The 27,056-nt window shown below is 38.1% G+C and overlaps 2 protein-coding genes across 3 annotated transcripts; one reads left to right on the top strand and one right to left on the bottom strand.

Annotated features, from left to right (window-relative positions):
* The first annotated feature begins 1,824 nt into the window (after positions 1 to 1,824).
* On the top strand, positions 1,825 to 3,729 carry LOC105209958 (putative mediator of RNA polymerase II transcription subunit 12). The gene is made up of 2 exons (XM_011180656.2): positions 1,825 to 1,983; positions 2,149 to 3,729. Exons 1-2 carry the CDS (start codon positions 1,962 to 1,964, stop codon positions 3,591 to 3,593), a joined length of 1,467 nt encoding a protein of 488 aa, XP_011178958.1. The 5' UTR covers positions 1,825 to 1,961; the 3' UTR covers positions 3,594 to 3,729.
* A 952-nt stretch (positions 3,730 to 4,681) lies between these two features.
* Positions 4,682 to 5,921, bottom strand: LOC105209952 (uncharacterized). Of its 2 annotated transcripts, XR_008470939.1 has the most exons (3): positions 5,762 to 5,921; positions 5,188 to 5,696; positions 4,682 to 5,097 (listed from the first exon to the last, which is right to left on the bottom strand). XR_008470939.1 is itself a non-coding variant. In XM_011180642.2 (2 exons), exons 1-2 carry the CDS (start codon positions 5,787 to 5,789, stop codon positions 5,353 to 5,355), a joined length of 372 nt encoding a protein of 123 aa, XP_011178944.1. In that variant the 5' UTR covers positions 5,790 to 5,921; the 3' UTR covers positions 5,124 to 5,352. The 2 variants fall into 2 exon arrangements, 1 of the variants encoding a protein (XP_011178944.1); XM_011180642.2 differs by lacking the exon at positions 4,682 to 5,097 and having other exon boundaries at positions 5,124 to 5,696.
* Positions 5,922 to 27,056: the final 21,135 nt, after the last annotated feature.

Below are 27,056 nucleotides of genomic sequence, written 5' to 3'. Positions count from 1 at the left end.
TGCTTTCGACAGCACGAAAAGGAGTTGCCTTTACGCCGCGATGTCTGAATTTGGTATCCCCGCAAAACTAATACGGCTGTGTAAATTGACGTTGAGCAACACCAAAAGCTCCGTCATGATTGGGAAGGACCTCTCCGAGCCGTTCGATACCAAACGAGGTTTCAGACAAGGTGACTCACTATCGTGCGACTTCTTTAACCTGATGCTGGAAAAAATTATAAGAGCTGCAGAGCTAAACCGAGAAGGTACAATCTTGAGTGTACAGCTCCTGGCGTACGCCGATGATATTGATATCATCGGAAGCAACAACCGCGCCGTTTGTTCTGCTTTTTCCCGCATGGATAAGGAGGCGAAGCGAATGGGTCTGGAGGTGAATGAGGACAAGACGAAATATCTCCAGGTGAATGAGGACAAGACGAAATATCTCCTGTCATCAAACAAACAGTCGGCGCATTCGCGTCTTGGCTCCCACGTCACTGTTGACAGTCATAACTTGGAAATATAGTTCAACGAATAAAAAGACAGTGGCTCCGCTGGCTAAGTCATGTTGTACGAATGAATGAAAACACTACAGCTCTGGAAGTGTTCGATGCACTACCCGCTCGAGGAAGCCGCGGAAGAGAACGACCTCCACTCCGTTGGAAAGATCAATTGGAAAGTGACCTGGCTTCACTTGGTGTTTCCAGTTGGCGCCAAAAAGCAAGAAGGAGGAAAGAGTGGCGCGCTCTGGTGGATTCGGCTATAATCGCTTAAAGCGGTGCCTACGCCAATTATATATACATATATCAAACCGCTAAGGGTGTTTCTGTCACACAAAATCTCCCCTCTTAAATCGCTTTCGAAGGCGGCTTTTAGTTTGTCATCATAAGACGGATAACAAAAGAGCTGCATCTGGTGAATATTTATATTTGAACCGTCGGACCTACATTGAAAAAAAAAAAATCTCTATGATCAGTTTCAAGAAGTAAGTATCAATAATGCTTTGGCATGCCTAACCACACCAGACAGGAACTTATGCTAGAATCAGGTGATCTTGGAGAACCTATTCGAGATTGTTTACTCAATAAATCGAAAATGTGGTTCTTTGCTGAATCTGATTTGGCGGTAGAACTTGAGTTTTGGCGATAAATGTACGGTGTAAGGCTTTGCATGGTAACATAACATAAATGTCAAACGCTTCTTTTTATTATATGTTGACAGCTGACACGACAGTTATCCCTCTAGAATTTTTTTTACCTTCCTCATTTATGGTAGTCAAAGGAAGTGACGGTGAATGAGAGGAATGGAATATAGTATTATAAAGGTTAAACATGTAAAAAAAAAAATGAATTGAAAAAAGGTATAAAAATGGAAAAGGGTAGGCTTTTTTATTAAAGAGCCTTTGAAGGCACGTTTTATAAAAATTTTGAAATTAGTTCTCTTGTTGCTAACAGCGACAAAAATTAAATATAAGACATTTTTCAAACTCACAGACGCATCTTAGTATGTCCTCTATACGTAAATATACTTAATAATAACCAACAACAAAAAAACACAACGTCATTGCGACAGATAAAATTATTGCTACGCCACCAAAGAGCCAAATGAAAATTATACGTAATTCAAATTTTTGCATTACCTGTTTGAGCTTCAAAAATAAAAACAAAATGATAAAAAAGTAATCGAGACGCAAAAACAGCGTGCAATTTTTACAAATTTTGATTGTAAAATATTAAGTGGCACCAAAACGCAAGAAAATTTGCATAAAAATGAAAAAATACTGAGAATTTGGACGATTTTACAGACAAAGGAAATGTAGCGATTACAGCTGTAAGCGCAAAAATTAAGCCGATGCGCCGTAAAAATTGTAATAAAAATATGAATGCGTACTGAGGTATAAAAAGCGCTTGCCGTCAACAAACTCACGCGCAGAACGTTCTGAGACGTTCGTTGTAAACATTTGAAAAAATTTCTATAACAATATGAAGGGCTACCTATTGCTGGGTAGGTGGTGAAGTTAAATTATAATTGTTTTTGAATAAAATTTTTAATAAAAAAAATTCAAATTAAAAAAAAACAAATTTTTCATAAAAATTTTAGAAAAATTTACATTATATAATTTTTAAATCCAAAATTAATAAAAACTTATATTTCTACGTTTAATTCCAGCTCTAATCGGTAGCGCTTACGCCTACCAAGGCAACGCACCACAGCAAAACGAGATCAATGCAGGGCAGCCAGGGCAGCCGGGTCAACCAGGCCAACAAGCACAAAAACATCCTCATCACAGTCATCAAGCGCAAAATCAACACGCACAAGAGATTGAGCAACATGTTGCGCAACTTTTAGTGCATGGTCAGCAACAGGTACCGCATCATCAACATGAGCAACAAGTTGTATCCAGTCCGCTGCATGTGCATCAACATGGTAAACATGGACAACCACAACAGCAACATCAGCATCATGGTCAGCAACATGTTCACCAAAGCCCTCAACAAGTGCACCAAAGCCAGCAACATGTACATCAACACGAACAACATGTTGCGCAGCATGCCAAACCACAACAATATCAACAAGTTCCAAATGCGCCGAAGCTTACGCTAACCGGTGTTGTGAAACATGTACCCGTACCGCATATGAACTTCGAAGTACCCAATCGTGTGCAACATATTGTGGATCATGCGCACGTACACATTCCACAAGTATTGAATCATCATAAGTTGCATAAGAACGAAGTGCATGCGGCAGGTGTTAGTGGCAAGGCAGTAAAAGTGCCGGTGATACCAGCGAACGTGCAACAAATTGTGGAACATGTACACACACACGTGCCACAAGTAGTAAATCAACACATACAACAGCAAAAACAAGGTGTGGATGTCAATAAAGCACAACAAGCTGTGGTCGGAGTACAGGGTGTCGTTGCTGCGCGCAGCCAATCCTCGGCAGTGCCACCACAAGTGCAACAAATTGTCGAAAGCGTAAATAAACACATACCACAAATGATACTCTACCTAAAGCAGCAAGCGCAAAAATTACAAGATTTTATAAACAAATTTCAACAGCAACAACAACAACTAGTACAAGTTGCTGTAGTTGAGCAGCAAGTGATGTTGCCGAAGATACCGGCTAAAGTGCAAAAAATCGTGCAACACGCGCATCAACACATTCCACTGGTCGTCAATCATGCGCAACAGGTACAAAAACAACAGCAACAACAAGGGAATGTAGTGCAACAGGTGCCCGGCGTTGGCGTGTCTCCACCAGTTGCAAAGGCCATCGAGCAAGTGCAGCAACAAGTTCCACAAGTGATCAATCAAGTCGTGAAACAACAGCAACAAGCTGTTGCTCAACCACCACAGGGTGTCGTAGTTGCAAGTGGCGTGCCATACACCGTACCTCCAAAGGTGCAACAAATTGTCAGCCAAATACAACAACACATTCCACAAGTGCTCAATCAAGCACAACAAGTGCAAAAGCAGCAACCGGGAGTAGTTCAGCCGGTACAAGGTGTTGCAGTGCCACAGCAGGCTCAACAAGGCGTTCCGCAACAACAACTAGTGCCAAATGTTGCCGGTGCCGCGGTTGGTCAGGTAACCGTTGAAGTTCAGCTGTGATGACCGCATTATTACTTCGAAGATGCCTCAATTTTCCCCAAACACTGTTTCATACGATTTTGTTTAGTAAAAAATCACTGCCTTCATTTTTGACATAAATTTTTTCCTAAAAGACATAAAGAAACATAAAAAGAAATTTGTTTTATTTCCTGAAGTGTTAGAGGAAGTGGCTTTTGCAACAGGAGCTACTTTGGACTGAGTAGGCAATTGAAAAGAAAAGTCGTCTCTCAACGAACAAAAACCAAAATCAACATTTCCTCATCATTCCCGTCCTACTTTATGGTGCCACAGCATGGACGATGTCAACATCAGATGAAGCGACACTGGGACATTTCGAGAGAAATATTTAGCAGAAGATTTATGCTCCCTTAAACATTGACAACGGCGAATACCGCAGATGGAATGATGAGCTGTATGTGTTATTCGACGACACTGACATAGTTCAGCCAATAAAAATACGGCGTCTACGCTGTCTAGGTCATGTTGTTCGAATTGACGGAAATGCTCCAGCTCTGAAAGTGTTCGATGTAGTCCCCGCTGGTGGAAGCCGAGAATGAGGAGAAGGACCAGGTGGAGAGGGACCAGGTGGAGAGGGACCAGGCTTCTCTTAGCATTACCAATTAGCGCCAAACTGCCAAAAGAGGAAACGAATGTCGCGCTGTTGTGGACTCGACTATAACCGCGTTAGCGGTGACTACGCCAGTCAAGAAGAAGAAGAAGAAGAAGATTCCACTTGTCTTGGAAATTTACCCATACAGAGTCAATTTACGTACTATTTTTACTTTCTGTGTAGAAAGACAAGACAGAAACCCATAAATCTATAATATAATTTCCAAATGAATAATGGTTTAGTATAGGAGACTTTTTGAATTTCGCCATAATCTTTTGTCAGGTCTTCCTCGGCCAATGAGGGATTTTTTTATTAGTTAACGGTTTCCTAGGTGATTCGATCAATGGTTCAATAAATCAAATATTTAATAAAACTTTTTTCGAAGACTATTCGCTCCACAACAAGAATCCTCCTGAAACTGTTGAGTCTTTTATCTTATCGAGAACGGTATGGAGTTTACAAAAATAATAGACACGAATGAGATGAGTACATTTAATTCGGAAAGGCTTACATTATAGTTAGTTTTAATATCAATCAAGAAAGTATTTCTCAAAAACCGCTTAATGCTATAAAGACGGTTTAAACCTGTGGAGCTTTTATTTTAGTTTATTAAGTTTGTTCGGTTGAAAGCGCTGATTGTTCGGAGCTTTACTAAACGGGCTTGCCAAAATAGTTTCAGATTTATAATATTCCCGAAGTTTCGATTAACAAAGTTGGTATTTTAATTCCTGTAGTACTTGCCTCTGGATGATGATTTCTTTATCTTAGTATTGCTAACAAGGAGAACTAAAGATCATTACTGATCTTGTATCTCGAAGCTATCATCAGAGAGGATTTAAGCTTTTCGTAGTTCATCTCTAGTTCTTCTGCTCTTCCAAATAACTAAAGAATGTTCTGAATATAAAGGATTTCGTATACAATTTAAAAATTTCAAAATTTCTTTAATTATTATTGAGTTTTAAATTTGAATAACATTTCCCTCACCAAGAATATTGTTTTTTTTAAGTATATGAGGTAAATGTATCGATTATTATTTCATATTCTCTCTCTCCAAATTTGCTTGGGTTCGCAAAAGCAAGTGTTCAAGGTTTCCATTTTCTATTTCCTGAGGTCGCCACTTGGTCATTGTCCATATTCCTGTCTTTCAACTTAACCGTAAACACGCGCACCTTGTACGTTGGCTTCTTGTGGTCCAAAGATTTGAGTGAGTATGCGATTGGTATTCAAAGCATTACCGTATTGAGGCACCTTAACCTTCACGGCTTGCAAAATGGGTTGTGACACGACACCTACACCAGATAAGTGCGTGCGCTGAGGGGCGGCACCAGTTGGTAGTAGCAGCAGTTCTTCACTGGATGCCGAAGAAATGGAATCGGAAATTGAAACCGGTTGAGGCTGACCGCCAGGTGGTGTAATTAGTAACTCCTCACTCGATGCCGATGAGATGGAATCGACTGGTACGCGTACCAGATATGCGTTGGCGCATGCGATGACTGTGTGAAGGATAAAATGTAGTTAGGATAAAAGGTCACCAAAATAATAGTAATGGATTACTTACTGACTACAAAAATCACAAGGAATTTCATGTTGTTTCTTTAAGTAAACTCAGTTGTTAACTGTCTTAGTTGAGCTTGAACGCAAACGCTTTTATATACCCGACTAGCTTCAGTGGGATAGTGAGCACGCGTTGCAGTTGGCGCCCCTCCTAAAAAAATCTTAAAATTAACTTATTTGATGGGATTTTTGTACTCTTTACATTTGGTATTCTTAGTCGGTCATGAAGACTTCTTGTCAATTTCGCAAAACTTTCGAAATCGGCGTACGATTCATACTTCTGCATAATGATCGTATGCCGAATGGCAACACGCCGACACGCCGCTCGTGTCACAAGACCAATATTATATTTTATTTATGTATTCTTTCATAATTATAAATTTGGTACTTTTTTGGTGTCTTGGTCTGTCTGCTGTCTCACTGCTTTTTTCACACACCCACTTCGTTACTCATCCATTTGCATATGTAAATGAGCGAGGGTGAGTCCCTGCAAGCAAGTTGAGTATTCTTTGAACCGTTTCGTGGTTTTTGATTTAAAACGCAATTATATTGATTTCAATTTTTTTTCGTATCGTATGGTCTTTCGGTTAATCACATCACGCTTATGCACTAATTGAGCTTTTATAAATGACTTGACTCACACTTTACTATAACAGTGTTCGGTTGCAGCCGTCGGCTATAAATGTATTCTGATACTGCGACGTAGCGAATAACGTGGATGGTGACGTGAGGTTAGACTCGAAGAACTTTCTCTCTCCTTCTCAACTTTGGACCTCAAAGATAAGTCTATTCCATTTCAGCATCTATGGGACCAGACTTATATGTATCCAGGAATATTAGCTCGACAGCGTTTCGGCATTAGATAAAACTATTGGAAGAATAATTTTTGTAAAAATTCCAAGGACAAGTGTTCTTAGGACAGTTTATCAGTCTCCTTAATTAAAAAGCAGGCATAACTGAGTGTAAAATGCGTGCGTTTATGGAACTGTGAGGACTTCATTGTGTTCTAGAAGTGCAAGAGATAGGTATTCTACCTAGACAGCTGAAGTTTTGCGAATTCTTATCTGTTGAGACATGACTTTCGTAAAGAGTCAGTCTTAAGATAAGCCGCAGTAGACATTTTGATGAAAATATTGGAGAAAGATTTATAAATTATAAAGATGAAGAGCCTTATTACCCTAGGTAAGTTGAAAATTCTTTTTTTCGGTCTTCAAAAATTGAGATTCGAAGTTCATCAATCTTCGCTGGCTTGTTGGCATAGACCATAGACTGGACGTAGCCCCATAGGAAATAGTCTAACTGGCCCATTTTGTGAGACAACACGTTCACCAACTTGGTTTTCAATAAATCGATTGTGACATTCGCTGTGTGGCTTGTGGAGCCGTTTATTGGAACCACATATAGTCCAAGTCCATATCATCCAATTCTGGCCGAAAATTTCCGGTTATCATTGAGCAGTAGCGATTCCCATTCACAGTAACTTGCCGGTCTTGATCATCACGGAAGTAGTACGGTCCAATGACGCCGCTGGCACATAAACCGAGAGAGGGAAATGTCAAAGAGCGGGACCCTATTGGTCAGCTTTTGTAGCGTCCCTATTGAAAAACACTTGTATTTGTTTATCACTAGTCGGACGGAGAGTTGAAGCATAAGGTAGCTTCCGGATCAAAATCAGATACCCTGAGCTTCACCGCCTTAGAATATGGTTTCACTTTTTCTGAAGTTCTTAAAGCTACAAATAGTCCATAATAAAATACTCAGCAATCCAGAAGAACGAATAAACTTATGTAGGTATAAATCATATGTGGGTTCAAGTGCCTATTAACTTCACTAAATTTAGAATTAAATCCGTTAGTTCATAACCTCAAATCACATCTCTCCGGGTGCTTAAGTAGAACAAATTGAGGTACATAATTTCCATCGAAATGACTTACTGGCCAATCAATATTAAATTATTTATCCGCCCCACACACTGAGCTAAAGAAATATGTAGGTATTAACTAGTGGGGTCGGCGGAAACTAATTGCGTTCAATTGCGTAGCCGCTGACAAATGTTTGCATATAAATAACAGAATGTACTGTTAGCTAACATGTAGGCAGCACGTAACACAAGTTAAGCGAAGAAGCACTCAGGAGGTGGTGGTGCGAGTCCCAGCAAAATGGAGGTGTAAAAAATGGTCAATGTGAGATAACGCATTTCAACGGTTTTTAGCCGGTAGCCAGAATCCTGTTTCTAGCGTGCACATACTTGCAACATGCCACATGCGTGTTGCACAATCAATTTGTGTTTAATATTTGCACGCTGTTGCAACACGCACCGAGATTTTCAGCTATGTCATCGTACTATTTTCTAGCCATATGTAAGAAAAATGCGTTTGCGTTTTAAGTTCGGGGGACCGACACAGCGTGATATTCCAACTTTTGTACGCCCAAAACATGTAAATAAATTAGGAATGCATTAATCGCTAAATGCGATGCGGCAAATAATTCAACCGATAAATATGTATCTTTGAATGTGCAACCAAATTTGTGTTAACACCAGGGCAGATGATAAATGAGCGCGCTTTGAAGGAAGGTGGTGATAATGCAATTGCAATTAGCGGTGGAATGTGCGTGCGGCAGGTTGAGAAAGAAATTATTAATTGAGGGTCAAATTTGCACATGTTAGGAAAAAAATGGAAATAAAAAAATCCAAGCAAACAAGAAAAAATATTCACTCCCAAAAATTACTCCGAAAGTTATTCCGAAAATTTTATATACTCCGAAAAATTACTAAGCCATAGTAACTATTACTGTCAAAGAAACAATTCTAACTCCGAAAAAGTACACCGAAATTTTATTCCGAAAATATTTCCGAATATTTCACACACTCCGAAAAATTACTGATCACTGCAAAATAAAATTCTTGAAGAAATAATTTAAACTCCGAAAAAAATACTCTGCAAAAATACTCCGAAATTTTTACTGATAGTCAACTCCGTAACATTATTCCGAATATTTTAAATACTTCGAAAATATTAACTACGAAAATTATTTGTTGCCCATTGTATGTCGTTACCACTGTTATGTATACTCCGAAATTTTATTAAACAGTTATGAAAACATAATATACATATAGGTACAAATATACATACCCACACAAGCGCATTTATTTTCCAATTTAAATCTCAGCCATTTTCAGACCTTCATAAATTTTAAACTTACTTTGACCCACTTTAACTTCAATAACAAATAATTTTTGTGCTGAGTTCATTCATCCGGAAAAGAAATATGATTTTGAATTATTCCATGGTATTCCAAGGTGCATATGTGCCACTTTTTTCTCAATATATGCTCTATGTATATACACATATGTTGCTCACCTTTCGCCCGAAACTCATTCAAGTGAAAAATTGCGAAAATTTTCTTTTGCCCTCACAAAAACACTTGGAAAATTGTTGCTGCTACTTGCACCCTTGAATGGGTACGCGGTATTGAAAGGTCGCTACAAACATCTTTCTCTATATATATAGTATATATTATATATATTACTCCCACCTACACTCCATATGTGTCTGTATGTGTAGCTTATTGGGTTGTTTGTTGCCAAATCGACGTGTCATGCCACTTGTGCCGTACTTGCCACACCTGAATGCTTTGCTGCGATTTCGTAAATGATATTGTATTATATATATTTTTCGGATACACTCGACTTAGTGTGAGGAAAGTAAGCGCAAAATTGGTTCTTGAAGTTTTTGAACTTAAATTCGATTACTTGCAAGAAAATAAAATATCATCGTGGAAGTATTAGTAAGTAATCTCGCAGAAAAAACTCTGTTACGAAGAAATTTTGGATGGACTTTCTATTCAAGAAAAATATGATTTTAACGCGTTTATTCTGACAACCGTTTTGAAATAAGTTTTGGTTGAAGAATACGGTACATCACCTACAAAGTTTAGAGAGAGATTTCCGATGCTTTTGTCACTCACAAACTGCCGATGGAGAGAGAGAAGGAGATATAGGTGTATATATCATAAAAAAGGGGAGAGAGAGATAGAAAATATATGTCATAAGAGAGGAAGATAGTGAGAGATAAATACATCTATAATTAAAGAGAGAGGGATGGAGAAAAAAGGACAGTGGGATATCCATCAACGGTCCTGTTTTATAAATTTTGTACGCTGGTAGTTGAAGTCTCCACTAAAAATCGTTAAGCCGAAAAAATAGGTTCTGAGATAGGAACAGGGTGTTCATCTTATTGAAAGGTCTGTTGTAGATCGTACTTTATTATATACTAGCAGACCCGGCCACACGTTTTGTGACTAAGATATACAATCAATCTTGGCTTCGATGACGATACAAAGTTCATTACAAAGTCGAGGTTGATTTATGTTATACAGCATGATGACAACTGATGCTACTTTTAAATGTAAAATTAAGTGGTGACTTGGCATCCAGGTAACTCCAATGATTATAAAAATCCTTTGGGATTGTTGGCTACGTCATCCTCATTTGTATCTGTTACGAAATTCTAAATTGTCGCATTGACATCGACGACATCTTTGTTTTTTGCGACCAATAAAGGTCGTTCACTCAGCCAATTATGGGTATTATATTGTTGTTTTATGTCCGAAAAGAGACAGAAGAGACAGAAATCTGTCATCGAGGTGTCAACTGTGATATTACCAATTCCAATATCTAGCAACTGCTTCTACAATCGCAGTTTGATCTTGTTGCAAAAACACTTGTATGTAAGCGATTTTTTATGCGCCGTACTTCCCAAATTATCAACTTGCATATCTGGAGAATCTTCGCTATAGCGCTATTTTTGGCGATTTTGCAAACTGGTGTTTCGTTGATTTGCAATTTAGGAGTAATTTCAAGGCCGAATTGCCGTTTGTCTGCCTTCTAACATGTGCCAAGTTGCCCCTATTCCCATTATAACTGGGCGTTGAAAATGAGTGAAATCGGTTCAGGAATTACCTCAACCCTCATGTACTATATATGCTGATTTTCGTTATTCTATTGGACTTTATTTCAAATTGTGTGTAATAAAAATACATCAATAAATTGCGAGAGTATAAAATGTTCCCTATGCCTTCCCTACTTGTTACAAATTGTTTTGGGTTATCGACACAGCCTTATACAATTGATCAATGACAAAAATATTTTAACAAAGCAACAATGACTATCTTCAAAATATTATTATTTATATATATTTTATATCATAAACAATATGCTGCATACATATGAACATGCACATGAATTGAGAATTAACAAATGAAAGCGACTGCAAAAATAAAGAATAATACGTATCTGAGTAAACCTAGAGATACATATGAATGGTTGGTTAAGAAAATACCTACATCTAACAGCTACCTTAACTACCTAGTAATAAAAATGTAACTAAGTACTATCTATCTCCTAACTAAATTTCATCAAAATCCGTTCAGCCGTTTAGACGTGAAAGAGCAAAAGTCCCAACAAAAACGACTAAAAATCACTAACTCAATTTAGTTATCTGCCTACTGCCTACCCCCTAAGAACGATGGCGTGATTATTTATAGCCTATGACCATTTCTAGGTTATCATCTATCACCATACCAAATTTCATCAAAATCCCTTCAGCCGTTTAGGCGTGAAAGAGTAACAGACAGACAGAGTTACTTTCGTATTTATAATATTAATATGGATTTTTGAATTTTCAGCAAAAACAAGACTTTCTGGGTAAATAGAACGCACGTCCACCTAAAAACCATTTCGTTGCTTGACGACTCTTAAACTTAGTAACTACAACTAATGACTTCGGCATGTAATGATCATCGTTAAAACTATTAGAGCACGGCCCAGGCTATATTTAAACTATTCTTTGCTGTTGCAAGCATACATATTATGTGCTTAAGTGGGTTGCCTGCTTTCCTGTTGTAAAACTCAAGCTTTGGCGCCTCTATTCGCGCCTGGGAAAAGGCAACAGTCGTTCTTGTAAAACATATCTATAACTTTGTATATAAAAATTATCTTCCACAATATACTTTATCTGTACTCTCTAAATATATATACAACAACACATAGATAATTGCTTTATTGCCGGTCAGCCTTTACAGGAATTTACCTAACCAAGCATGGCTGCCACATCGGCACTCCGCATGCCACAATGAATCTTCTATTTCTACATCAACTGTGTCCTCAATTGTGTGACGCTTTAAGCGCTCTGCGAAATCTGCTTGATCATCGAAAATAGTTGCTTTGTTGTTTTTGTTGCATACATCACATCTCATATGTTCAAGTGCTGTTATAAGCATATCTCTGCTCATTCATATCGACACATAATTTATGCCCATAAGCCTTCCTCTTTGTGCTGCAGGATATGACAATTCCTTTGTGAGACTTTACAACGATTAACTGCAGAAATGGAGTACAGTGAAGCCATCTGTTGTGTGTGTGAAAACAGTTTTCTTTCTATTTTTTATTCACAAATTGAAAGGTCTTTCGAGCAATCTTAATGACGTGATTTAAGCGTAACGATCAGTTTAATGATTCGAACAATGGTGCATATTAATTATGAAAGTTAGTTTTCTACAAGAAGAAGCTTGCATACCAAGTTACTAAAGGGTGCTCTGGCTAACTTGTAATGAACTACCAATACAGCTTTAATTTGGTATAAGAAAGCAAATAAGAAACACTGTTTTATGTGGGAAAATCGATAAGGGGCTAAGTAACTCAGTAGATGTTGAGCTTCTATTCAAATTAAAGAATGTTTCTTTACATGCCTTGAACAGTGGGTTAATAACTTTAGGATACTTTCGACGGATTAATAAGTTCTCTATCTGCACCGCCATTGAAAAGTGTTCGAACTTTAAATCCATAATTTATCAGCCGATCGCAGTCGAGGAAGAGCATGCTCGCGGCTCAAATGAAAGAACAAGCGATGGAATTCTTGCCGATGATGTTACCTTATGAAACTCAGGTGAGACTCTGCTAGTCTAAAAAATTCTGGGTACAATAGTAGCTGTGGTGTGAAGGTTATTTGTAAAATGAACCGCTGAAATCGTTTATAGTTGGTCTTTAGAGTACCAACTCTGTATTAGATCTGATAAGTTTGGTGTCTTTAATATTAATGGCCAATTATTTTCAGTTTCAGAGTTTCGCTGATAACGTATTTGACGTTACTTTTCAAAAATTCAAAATGGTGAATATATGTGTCCATCATTTTAAAAATTCGCCATATTGCATCCGCCATTTTGAATTTTGAAAAACCGAGACCGGATTCGTAATCAGAGACCTCGAAAACCCCTGTCTGTCATATTGATTCTCTGGGGTTATGTCAAAACCCTGATCGGATGGGGTTAAATGGAGCTCGGATCCGGATTCAGCGATCCTAAAGACATAAGGCACACACAGTAAGACCCCCAGGTCATGACAAAAATTATTTTAAGAAAGTCTAAATAAACACAATTTAGATTATACAATGTCACTGCCGACTTCTAGTTGTAGGCCTCTAAAAACTGCTCAAACTCTGCCATTTTAATTTTAGCCTCATAAATACCCAAACGCCCAACATGCGCCGGTTTAAACAATGTTGCAACAACGTTAATTGCTGCACAACTGTGTGTGATAGCGCCTCTTGCAACATCTTGTTGATGGCTTTTAATCAATTTGATGCACATTTTTTATAATATCACTCAGCTGCTACGAGTATATTATCAGTTTTAGCTAGTTGCGCTGGTGTAGCGCAGCGACGCTTATTAATTTACTTGTTGCATAATGTATGCATTAATATCAATTTTAAGCTTGGCAAATTTATGTGCCACTTGGACGACTTGAACGTGCTGGTAAACCCTGAAGTGCTGACGGAAGCAGTTAGGCGGTGCTATGATAATCGTCCACTAACAAGCGGCGAAGATAAATATACACATCAGTTGGCCAGTGAAAGGCTGTTTGAGGAAGTTTAAATAATTTTATTTATTTTGTTCTAAGATATTTTTCATATTTGCAATCAATCAAGCAATCATTTATAATATATTATTTATTGGAAGTGATCTGTCTTACTATATACAAATGTATCTATATAAACAAAGTTTTAATTTAAAATATCTATATTGCAATTTATTTGAAGAAGTTTGACAGTTAAATGAAGCAGCTTCGGAATATTTTACAAGAGCCTGTTGAATCGAATATTTAAATTGAATATTTGAGTTCACAAGTTTCTTCTTCTTGAGATCGATAATCGACTAAACAGTTATGCTGAATCTAGAGTAGTCTGCCAATCGGTTTTTCGACTCACAAGTTAATAGCCTTTTCACACAGGAGCTAATTGATCAATTGACTGGTCTTCGCTAGATTAAAGCGCTGATTAAGATCGATTTACCATACAAAATAAAAATCTAAATTAATTTGTAATCGAGTAGCCGTCAGTGTGAAGAACGAAAACTGGTTTATTAATGAAAATTTTAATTGATCAATTAATTTGGTTGTGTGAAAAGGCTATAACGTCATTTCGAAATGCCAGGCGAAGACAAGTCCAACTTTACTTGGTCTTTTAAAAGCAGCGGATCCCTACCTATTAGTCTTTATTGCCCCTTTTTTATGTTGAAAACTCGTTAATTCATTTTAAGGAGTCTAAAATCTCTCTCGATTCTCTTCACAGTCGGTTAATTAGATCGAATATGGCTATCCACAAGTCATGAATTGAATTGCTAATGCATGCACTATAATCTTCGGATCTATCTGCCAGTTTTTAGACTTCGAGAGACTGGTCGATAGAATGAACTATATGTTGAGACAAAATATTCGATGGTTATCCATGACTGATTTTTAGTGGTGTTGTGTGTGACATTCTTCGGGTATAAAGTAAAGGTATGACACAGAATACTTCGGTATGGTATTGAACCCAGAAGACTATAGAGAAGATCGGTGTAATTCTATTATAATTTATACTATGAGTCATAAAGATTCCGACAAACGTAAGATCCATTGTCCAAGAAAAGAACCAAAATTGACAATTTAATATACAAAAAGCTCAATCGACCACACAAATCTCGCGATAACATCACCATCTTGAAGCAAATATAAATATGTATAATAATTCAATATGTACTTCCTAGCTGTATCTGACCATATTTCCGAAGATGACTTACCATAGAACAAGCAATAATGCCCACTGAGCAACGCTTGTCGACAATTAGCAATATTCCCTTGCAGTTAGCAGCAGTTGCTGCCACAATAACACTACAAATTAACACAAACCTGTTATGCCGCTGTCACGACTACGCGACTACAGTTAAATATTTCACAACGTCAGAGAGATTGCAAGATATTTCCCACAAAATGTCAATAACTAAAAAATATAAACAAATAAATTGACAACTGTAACGAACGAGAGTAAAAATGTTGCATTGAAGATGACCAATGGTGGCAACCACACAATTGCAAGTTGCATTGAAATTGCATGAGTGGATGCGTGTGTTATGAGTATGAATATGTATTGCATGTTGTCCGACAGACAAGGTAAGAAGCAAACAACTGTTAATATACCTACATAACTACCATAACAGCTACTTTGCAACGGACAACTTGCTGCTTAATACTTATATACCTACAATACCGCTTGTTGCATGCGATTGATCGCAATTGACACTTGTTGTCTTGTCTTCGTCTGCGTCTTCTTCTTCTTGATCGTCATCAAAACTGAAAGCGGCGTGAGTATGCCGTTTGCCCATAGTAGAACACCGTTACTTGTCATTGTGGCGCTTCTCTCCACGCTTTCTTTTTACGCAGTCGCATATGTGCTGACAACCGTTTGTCATTTCTACTGACGCTGATATGTGATTAGTCACAAAAATGGCGTATCAGTGTCATATGTGTGGTATGCATATAAAAATAAAATATTTCGAAGACACGCTCAAAAAACTTAAAAGGCTTTAATATCTCAAGAACTGATCGCATATACGATCTAACGTTAAATACGGCTTTCATACCGAAGAAATGAGGTTGAGGTTACGATTTCATGCAACATAGAAGCCAATACATCGACTCAAATGCCCAAAGGATACTAGATTCAATATACAGATTCCCTTTCATTACCGGTTCATACTAGGAAGTTACAATAGATCCTTCACTGGGAGAAGAGGGACTTTTATAGATTCGGCTGTGTTAATATTGACTGAAATGATTCGCTTGTTTCTTTCTAGAATATCTGACTATTACAGATTCAAATCCAATACTGAGAAATAATGCGTTGATGTTTTTAGTATCTCGTAGAAATAAGATCTTTACTCCAAATGAAAGTTACATAGGCTCACTTGGACCTCAAGTTCCCCAAATATAGCTGTGATTGTACTAGGCTTATCAAAACTTCGAGATCTTCCAACGGATAATGAAACTAATTTCACATGAATGGTACTGTATCCGAGCTAGGAAGGATTTCATTGCTCTAGGTACTCATGCCTGCCTGAATATGGTCTATGGTGTCATTTGCTGAACTTTAAGTGAAGATCTTCCACATTATCATTCTTCTCGTTTGAGACTTGATATTAGGCCGGATAAGATCGGGTTCATCAGATTTTGTTTGTTGATTTATGCGTGTCTTTCTCTTTCCAGAAACTGGACTTAGCTATCCCTCCTCATTATTTTACCGATCTTGATTAGATCACGTCGACAAAACGCAACTTTAATTGTAGAAATACTTGGAAAAGTTCCTAAGTTATTTGAATCCTTCACGATTCTTCTTCATCCGGATGTTTAGTCGCAATAAAAATTAGCCATAGAAGCCAAACATTTCTCAATGAAAGTGTTATTATCGCCGTTCAACAAATATGCCGTCAGCAAATTGCTTACTAAAAGCAAATTCCTGCAAGAACACAGTTTGAAGACTCTCTTAGTTTTGCATATGCACATATAGGTACTCACGATCATTCATACAAAGCTAAAAGCTTTAATGAAAAATTAATGCAATCATTTTTGAAAAATTACCAATTTCACTCAAATTTAATTGAGCAATTTGCAAGCGCTCACCAAACTAAAGAAAGGCACGGTGCCCCGCGCTGAAAGCAGGTCCATTGCAGTACAGTCTACATATATACATATGTAGCATATTAAATCAAGTGTGCACAAACATAAGTACATAATTGGTCTCTTAGATAACCGAAGTGCAAGGCAAATTAATATGCAAGAACGCTGAAAAATCGCTTAAGCGGCAAAAAACTTGTATGCACACATGCGCTCACCCGACAATTTTATTAGGGCGTGATGGCGAAATATATGTATCTGTGGACATATAAAAAAATCAACGTAGCAAGCGAACTGCATTTGATCGAGCCGAGCCGCATCGTCTATCTAACACTGGCAACGTGGGATGAGCCCATTGGCGACGTTCGCTCTTGAGCTGAGCTGGCATCCGCGACGAATGCAACAAGTGGTTGTTGCACGAAGCTAGTTTTACACCCATGGTATAAATATGGCGAAGTTTTGTTGTTCTAGATTTTGCATCGTATTGAAATATGTTCCGAAAAAACTTCCAAATACCAAGATCCCTAAAAATTAAATGTCTAGAACAACGTATAACTCCACTTCGAAGACTACTGATATATGCTCATCGCTAAATTTGGACCAATTTCTTGCATATTCAAAGTCATCTACAGTCCACAAATGTAATCCGATGATTTGTCTTCCAGATCATCAGCCTTTCTTCTAATGTTCACCTTAAGAACTGTCTAAGGAGGTAAGTATGACAAACAATTTAATATGTGGGATTGACAGGCTCTTAAGATCTTCAGAGCTTATTCTGCAAGGACTGGAAAAGACCATACCACATTGAAAACTATTAGCCGAAACTTGTGACAGCTGTTGCTCACTTTTCCGAAATGGAATTAACCGTAATGTTCGATCATTTAGTACGCGATCTCGCTTGGAAAGTTATTAAGAACTTACACAGATGAAGGCAAAGAATTTAAAATTTCGGAGGCTACTTTTTACGTCACTGAGATTTATCCGTTTCTGTTGTGACTACTCGTAAAAGCTCAAGCAGTTATTTCTTCCATACGATATAACGGCCTGTGACGAATCGATGAGAACTTGGTCCATTACACTTTTCAATGGTCGAAATATTCTCCATGGAGCCAAAAGAGAGCAGAATTGAACTTTCTCAGCTGTTAAAAAATCCTTCGAACGGTTCTTTCAATATCTTAGTACCATTTGAACTGATTTCGACTTCGAGGAAGGACTTCATGTTTGCAAGAATTATTATTTTTGCTTATAAGGGTTCTGGTAGTCAGAAGATCCATTCTTGGATCTATTAGTCTATCTCCAAAGATTTCACAATTTAGCAGAATTTTTCTAATGCTAAAACATACTTCAAGAACAGCTTCAACAACCACCTGAATACATGTCCGTCCTTTCGTTGCCAAGTTATGTTGCAGGCGCGTTGCAAGAACACATGTTAGGCACGCTAATAGTCTGAAAGCGTTTCTCTTTTTCATAAAACTCTGAATAAGTAAAAAGGCACAGCCTGTTGCTGTGGGGATTGAACAAGTTCACTGCAGATGCGGAACAATTGCGGCCCAACTATTAGCTTGTTTGGAGGTTAGCTCCGATTTGGCGGCGAGTGGTCAGTGGCAACTTGACAAGCGTTTAAAAACGTCTTATACGCGGCACATTGTGGCATGCCACATGTTAAGGCGGAAATTTAAACGGTCCGGAGTTAAGAGTTGTGGCACTTACGCAGGAGGCGTAAGAGTAGAAATTATTGTAGTATCTTAGAAGAAAAGGTAGCGAAAGCATCTCCTGCTGCACTTTATATTTTGTTGCATTTCTATTTCTGCTTTGCTGTCTTCTTTCTGCGAAATCCCATCGCAACTGCTCGGCGGCAAAACGCCTATTGCCCGCCATTGCGCTCTCCAGAAGTCACTTTAAGTACGCTGTCTCGCTTGATGAGTGGCACTTAAGCCGTGATTGCATTTAAACCAAACAACAACTTTGGTGCAATTAAGTTGCCAACAAGTTTGAAATTATGCAATTATGGTATAAAAAATTGGACCGGCCATCGGAAGCCGAAGGGGCCAAAATGTTATCAAGAAATATGAATAGAAAGGGTAGCCGTGAATCGCAGACACAGCTCAGGCTTGGTTGGCTTGAATGGTTGGTAGCGCGCAGCTCTTGCAGAATCTTATATGCGCTTTGTAGCTGCTGTTGCAGGAAACGTGCCAACTTTTATTGGCTCACTTGTGCACTTGACTGTCAGTGAGTTGATTAGTCGGTCATTTTGTTCGTCTGCGAACGCGTCAAGTTATTTGTATGCGGTAGTAATTGACCCCTCTGCTCAGCACATGCGCGATTAATATGTTCATTTCGTAAAACACCGCTTGAATGTGCGCTTTTATTCTCTTTTGACAATTTCCTTTGCAAATGATCTCTCTTATGAGGATTTTTTGGAAATCTATCAGTCAAATGTAGTATATGTATTTGGTATGAGTCTTGTTTTAAAGCTGGTGGAAACAGACTTTAGAAGTATTCCATTAGAACCTAAAGTTGTGGAATTTTATGATTGATTGTAACTGGAAATATCGCGCTGAGTGCTTTAATCATATATAATCGCTTAAGGGCGCTTAATATTGTATCTGGAATCCTGAAAGTCGGTTGAGAAGACTGATAACCTGCGAAGGACACACGCGATGTTTCGCTCTAAGGTCTGAATCGAAGGGGGATAGTGCGCATAGACTTCAGATTTTACATATCTCCAGAGAAAAAAGTCTAACTGTGTGATATCGCACACGATCTTGGTGTTCAATCGACCGGCCCAAAATGTGAAATTATCTGTTCATCGAAAAATCTCTCAATAAATCCATTGATAGATGCGATGTGTGGGAAATGGCGCCGTCTTGTTGTAACGAAATGTTGCCGAGATCACGAGCATCATTATCAGGCATCAAATAGTCGGCTATCATATTGCGATAACGGTCGCCATTGACGGTTACGTTTCTCAACTGCATCATTTTTGAAGAAATATGGACCGATGGTTCCACCGGTTTTTTTCTGGATGAAATGGCAACTCTTGAAACTCTTCAGATTGCTCTTCGCCCCAACTGCGGCTCTTCAGATTGCTAGTTGAACCAGAAATGGACCTCATGGACCTCTGAAAAAATGTGGCTCGAAAACGTCGCGCCTTTTGGAACTTTGGAAGAGTCCAATAAGCGAAGCGATGTCACTTGGGACAGTCGAGCAGCTTCACTTCTTGCATAAGCTGTATTTTGTACGCTTTCTATTTAAGATCTCGACGAAAAAAGTGCCAAGTCGTTCCATACTTCATCGAGTAGCTGCGAACGGCGCCGAATCGACTCTCCATAGTCTTCGTGTACACTCTGAGCTACGGCTAATATATATTCTTCACTGCGGGTTGGACGCAGTCGAATATTATCCAATAATGAATGCTGGATCTCAAGATGGGTGATGGTGTTGCGAATAGTACGCTCAGTAAGTCGATTATGTTGACCATAAGTTTAAGTTTAAGATTTTAGAAGTTAGATTATGATAATTTTTTGTTGTAATGACTATAACAATTGTTAAAGATAATGAGTATATACAATGAAATAGTAATGATATTGACAATTACTAAGATTAAATATCAAGCTTCACTTTTTTCGTCAGATTCAGCTTGGAGGGAAATTTAGAAAATTATAGACTTAACTGCTCTTTTTATTGACTGATAGTAGGATCCTAAAGGAGTTTCATTTATATATAGTTCTAACACAATTCAAAATGTAGGTTCATACATTCAATCATTCTAAAGTAATCCAACTAACTCTTCCTAACCTAGTTTCCAGCACAAGAAAATCAACACTTGATTGCATAAAAATAAGAAAGCATGAAGTTTATGCTATTCCAGCTGTTATTAATACAACTCACATAAAAATTCTTCAACAATATTAAAATTTAATTAAAAATTTTCTAGAACAACAGCGCTGACGTTTAACAGCGACAAATGGCAAATTACAACGCATAATATTCAATTAATAACAACAATACAAGTGAATAACAACAAAAAATACAACAAATAAAAATGATAAATAATAATAGCAGAACAACAACAGTAGCGATAGCGAATCATTTTGCAGCAACAAATCGAACGAGCTATTAGTAGTGCGAATGCAACAAGTTTTTCGATCATCAGCACAACAACAACAGCAATGAAGGTATTCAGAAACAAATCACACGATCGCTGTGCTTTCAACAACTTCTAGATCTATGTGTAGTTGTTGTTGCAGTTTACTAAGGAAACCAGCAGCCAGGAGTTGCAGACCAATGCTGTCGTTGGTGCATGAATGGCATCAAACAGACACACATTGGCACACCGGCGTTAGCAGCTATTTGATCTTCAACGCTGAGCGGTGATCGGTTGATTGGTGCACACAACATTTCATCGTACATTTTTATAGTCTATAATTATTTGAGTTACAGTTCTGGGACGTCACAAGCAAGCGCTAACATAAAATACATAAAACAGCAGCAAAGCAACAGTAGCAAAAACAACAAATGATCGTCAAGGCGACATCGCATGATTGCAGTTCGCTTGTTGTTCTTGTAAAAAATTCTACAATCAGCACAGCTGTAGAGTGCTTTTCCGCGGCGCATAACAATTGGAACTCGATTTTCCACATTGAATTCATTGGAAAGTCTGTTGTTTTCCGCACTGCATACCCACCACCTAGAGCTTCTATCAGCTACCGTGCAGTTGGGCAGTGCGGTTCACAAATGTTGAATTATCAGCGCAGTGCTTCATCGTCAACGGATGATCCGTGAATAATAGCTTTTATGGCGGTAATTCAAGCACATCATTCACAATTTGTCGGTTTAAGCAAGTAAATTTCAATGATTTGATTATCGCTTTAATTGCATTCTTCGCTTGCTGCTCGCGGGTGTTTATATTTATGTGGATTTAATTTTATGTAGAAGTGCGGATCGCTTAAGTTTGATTGAAAAATTAGATTTTATTGTAAAATAATGGAGAATGAGAAGGAGAGTAAAGTTAGCTGCAAGAACTGGGGTCTGGCTGTATTTATACCTATAAGCTATTTTCGGTAGATTTTGAATTTTTTTTAGATATTATACCGATCATAGAAAAACGAGACCTATGTTTCTCAAACAAAGCCCTTTTAAGAACTTAAAGCCCAAAATGAGATTCTCGAATGCCAAGCTAAAATAATCCGAAAGATTGAAATCCTCGAGCCCAAAGACTGAAACTAATATCATAGGTGAACAGAAATATAAAATAAAAATAGATAGAAACATACCTTATCTACTTAGGACCAAATAAAGGGTGATTTTTTAAGAGCTTGATAACTTTTTAAAAAAAAAAAACGCATAAAATTTGCAAAATCTCATCGGTTCTTTATTTGAAACGTTAGATTGGTTCATGACATTTACTTTTTGAAGATAATTTCATTTAAATGTTGACCGCGGCTGCGTCTTAGGTGGTCCATTCGGAAAGTCCAATTTTGGGCAACTTTTTCGAGCATTTCGGCCGGAATAGCCCGAATTTCTTCGGAAATGTTGTCTTCCAAAGCTGGAATAGTTGCTGGCTTATTTCTGTAGACTTTAGACTTGACGTAGCCCCACAAAAAATAGTCTAAAGGCGTTAAATCGCATGATCTTGGTGGCCAACTTACGGGTCCATTTCTTGAGATGAATTGTTCTCCGAAGTTTTCCCTCAAAATGGCCATAGAATCGCGAGCTGTGTGGCATGTAGCGCCATCTTGTTGAAACCACATGTCAACCAAGTTCAGTTCTTCCATTTTTGGCAACAAAAAGTTTGTTAGCATCGAACGATAGCGTTCGCCATTCACCGTAACGTTGCGTCCAACAGCATCTTTGAAAAAATACGGTCCAATGATTCCACCAGCGTACAAACCACACCAAACAGTGCATTTTTCGGGATGCATGGGCAGTTCTTGAACGGCTTCTGGTTGCTCTTCACCCCAAATGCGGCAATTTTGCTTATTTACGTAGCCATTCAACCAGAAATGAGCCTCATCGCTGAACAAAATTTGTCGATAAACACATTTCGAACCGAACACTGATTTTGGTAATAAAATTCAATGATTTGCAAGCGTTGCTCGTTAGTAAGTCTATTCATGATGAAATGTCAAAGCATACTGAGCATCTTTCTCTTTGACACCATGTCTGAAATCCCACGTGATCTGTCAAATACTAATGCATGAAAATCCTAACCTCAAAAAAATCACCCGTTATTACGTTTTAGATCTCAACGTGGCAATATATTTAATACAGACACAAGCAGTGTGTCTGTAAACTCTTCCACCACAAAGGTGACAGAAGAACAGCTTAGAATTGAATTTGAAGACCTCCTTAAATAAGACCTTCGATAGTTCTACAAAGTCTTATAGTATTTCGTTAGTTCCATCATTAGATCAGCTGCTTCGTTACACTGAACAAACATGTGTTTAACCGAATAAAATATATTTTGAACTATCCTGCAATTACTGGGGATATAAATATTCTTGCAGCTACCTATCTTTCGATACATACTATTTTGTATGGTTTAACTTCTTCTTCTTCTTGACTGGCGTAGACACCGCTTACACGGTTATAGCCGAGTCCACAACAGCGCGCCACGCATCTTTCCTTTTGGCAGTTTGGCGCCAATTGGTAATACCAAGTGAAGACAGGTCCTTCTCCACCTGGTCCTTCCATCGGAGTGGAGGTCTCCCTCTTCCTCGGCTTCCACCAGTGGGTACTGCATCGAAAACTTTCAGAGCTGGCGATCAAAAGAGGAGTGTCTCATCCAAGGCTGTTGCTTCCTATTCATTGGTTATTCGTTTTTATGTGGTTGGTCCCAAACCCCACGCACAACCGCATAAGCGGGATTCGCTTCTCACTTTAGCTCTCCTCCAAACGGATGTGTGTTGGCTACCCAGAGGATACTTGGTCTAAGACCGGAAGTCGTGAGCTGCTTGAGCCACATGTAAAAGAATCGTTCCTGGTCACTCCCAAGTGAAGGGCAGTCAGAAACTTTCCTCACTTACGTGAACTTCTACATATGACTCCATCCTACCTTATGGTTGAACTACTTTAGCTTAAAAGACCCGGAACACTCCTTAAGCGAGATGTAAAATTTATATAAATTTCCTAAGACTCCAGATTTTGATTCATGGATAGTTTTAGAGTAGTTTATGAAGAGTTTGGCGTTAGCCAGAGCTTAGTGAGAGATTGAAGCTAATCCATAATGTCTGGGAAGCCCTGATTTATATTTATTTCACATGCAAAAAGTTCCGTCGGGAAAACCATCATCATTTATAATATAAGGTAGCCAGTGTGATCGGCTTCGAAAAGCCAGAGTGCTCTAACTGGAGGAGGAGCAATTTGAATATTTCCAATTATTTAGGGGTCTGCATCTCATCTCATTCAATTAGGTTCTGGCTTTATGCACTACACTAAACTCAGTTTTGACTTTATTAAATTTTAACCTCTCTTCTAGTTGTCAGATTTTGGAATCAAAAAGTTGCTGTTGTGCTCCCTATAACGTATAAACATATAGCGGTCTCTTCTATAAGTGGCAGCTGCGGCGCTATGTTAGTTGCTCTGCATGGTTTTCTCTTGATGTTAATTTTTTTGTTTTCAATTTAATGTCCAATCAAAAATTTTGCAGAGAATTGGCAATGCTGACACTGCGGACTATTTATTGAAGTCGGTAAGAGCAACAAATAATACACATTGTTGTTGACATTTATGATGATTGAAGGGAAGAAAGAACACGGTTCCGTTCTTTCTTTCCTTTTTTATATTTTTCTTATTCTGGCTTCCAAGAAATTTTACCAACAAAAACCGTTTAAGTACTTGTAGGGTTCGTTATTGATGATTGGTAGCCTTGCGGGCTCCTCTGTCGTTTGGTTGCCAATTCTTTTGTTGCTGCTGTTTCTGCAGCAAACTGTTGTCCTGTGTCCAGTAAACAATTGTTCAACAAAAATTGTTTGCACAGCACAAATGACATTAAATTGTAAGCTCTTGGTAATTTATAACTTTATTTTCGATAAAATATGATTTGTGTGTTGATTTAAATAATGAAGAATTACATTTGTTGATCCTGTAAATCAAATCAATTTGTTAAATCAGTTAAATCAGAAGGAAACAGAGAAAAAATTGAAAAAAAATGGTTTATGAATTCATAAAGATGAAGATATAATGGAGAAGGGGATGGGGAAGAAGTCCACATCACAGTGTAAGTGTAATGAACCATGGTGATGACACTGGAAATGAATGAATGATGAAAGAAAGGATGGAGCAGAGGAAGCAACGACAAATTTCTGCATTCGAAAGGAGCTCGAGTCTTTTAACTAAGCCTTGGAAGATTATCAGATTTAAAGTACAATAAACCATATCAGATTGGAAAGGAGAAATTGGAAGCTCTCCTGACCACTTCGGATTATTCTACCGACGAACTGTTCTTGTACTCCAGTTCCCACGCTTTCACGAGTAAACAAATGGTCGTCAGAACTCTTCATGTACGAAAATATACTGTTTCCAGCAGTAGTCGATTTCAACAGAGAACTATAGGCTATACTCACTTGAATGCTGTTGACGATACGATAGACTTGAATTCCATTCCATCAGTCCAAACACGAGCTAAGTTCCCATGTTAGGTTCTATAAGGTCTCTTAAGAATCGTGTTCTCCTCTCCTTAAGAAGTCCTATTTCAAAAAATATATAATTTTCTTCTTAACAAAGAGGAGCTTACGGAAAAGATTCCACACCTAATCACTCAAATCTATTTTACCCGCAATTAACGGTACATAAACATAAGTAATATAGACTTCGTTAGATCCCCTCAAACCATACCCCAGACGACTCTCAACCAAGCGGAAGTGACGCGATATATCGGCTACCGGCAAATGTCACTGTCACAAATTCTAATTGGCAGCAAACTGAAAGCCTCACAAAGCCTATGACAGAGATGAAGTGTAAAAGTGAAATAAGTAAAAATGCAGAATTATCGTGAAGAAGCAGACGGACGGTTTTCTACGGTTGCGCCTAAGTGTCATGTTCATAATTAAGTTATCGCGCGGAATGCCACGATTAAGCAATACTTGTTGTTGCAACAAGCAATTGCAAGCGAAACAATACAAGCAACAACAAGTATAAAATCTTATAAAAAGAAACAACAGCAAATCTGTAGACTCAGAGAAAAACATAGCGAGTGCAAGCAAAAGCGTAAAAGACACCAAAGCATATTAGCCATGCAGTGCTGCCTTGGACACAACTCGTCGGCTTATAGCTGATGGTCACAGCTAGCGCTATGGATCCTGTGCAATGCAATGGCTCATACCGGTTGCTCACGGTCTCGCATATCCACTGTCGGATTAATGAATGCATACCGAACGCTATGTTTTATGGTCAAACGCGCTTACATGCATATTCATATGAGAAGTATGGGATTTGTGCTGTTTTAGATGGGGTGGTCTTGGATTCAGTTCTTTTAATGGAAGTATAGAACTAGTAACTTCTTTTATTGGACTCGGTTTTGGCAGTCTGAACAGATACAGAAGGTCTTACCTTTTACCATTTGAAACGCTCTCAAAGCTCCAAGAGTTCCAATCTTTGAAAAAAATAACAATTTTGGAAGACAAATGTCTTAAGGTTATGTCAAAGTATGTACTTAAAAATTTGGACCCTCCCACGAAAGATTGATGAGATTTTACGAGAAGTTGTTTCTAATATTTGTTGAATAGTCTGGACACAGGTTCAATTCTGAACCTCCTGTTCAGATTGACTGAACCAAACAGTAATTTTTGGATACTCCCCGAAATGGCCTATTATCCATTCTCGCAGAATCCCCAGATGGTCTAGAGACAGAAAGAAGCACCCTTCCACGGCTAAGTTTCATCAGTTGGGAAAGTGAAACATGTTTTTGGACAACCCTATTCAGGTATTTAGTTAGTAATTGTTCCCTTTTTCGCTTTTTCTGCACAAATGCATTCTTCTTGCTTTCTTTGACTGTTTTTTTTTGTTTCTTTGTTTCTTTCTTTTGGTTTTATTTATATTTTGTTGCTGGTTGAGATTACTTGCATTGCAGTAACCGTAAGTTTACATATATAGGCATACTTGCAACATCGGCGGTTGATATGTGTTGCATATGTGCTTAACATCGTCGTTGCGCTAAGAATTATTGTTGCTGCTGTTTTCGTTGCAATTATACTGTTTTAGTGAATATCATAAAGTGAAGAGTTATGTAAACATGGCTTAGAGTGATATTGTACCAGAATCGAAATCGAATTGGAACATACTACATATTCTTACCTGAGATCTCTATAAA

Source organism: Zeugodacus cucurbitae, chromosome 4 (genome assembly GCF_028554725.1).
Source record: "Zeugodacus cucurbitae isolate PBARC_wt_2022May chromosome 4, idZeuCucr1.2, whole genome shotgun sequence".
Classification (NCBI taxonomy): Eukaryota; Metazoa; Arthropoda; class Insecta; order Diptera; family Tephritidae; genus Zeugodacus; species Zeugodacus cucurbitae.
Note: the sequence above shows the minus strand (reverse complement) of the source record. Positions and strands in the feature narration are given on the sequence as shown.

What these genes read in the sequence shown, in the direction of transcription:
- LOC105209952 (XM_011180642.2), bottom strand. Translation starts at nt 5,789, where the DNA reads ATGAAATTCCTTGTGATTTTTGTAGTCA. An exon ending in CCTTGTGATTTTTGTAGTCA is followed by an intron (nt 5,697 to 5,761) that starts GTAAGTAATCCA and finishes TCCTTCACACAG; the next exon opens with TCATCGCATGCGCCAACGCA.
- LOC105209958 (XM_011180656.2), top strand. Translation starts at nt 1,962, where the DNA reads ATGAAGGGCTACCTATTGCTGG. An exon ending in GAAGGGCTACCTATTGCTGG is followed by an intron (nt 1,984 to 2,148) that starts GTAGGTGGTGAA and finishes GTTTAATTCCAG; the next exon opens with CTCTAATCGGTAGCGCTTAC.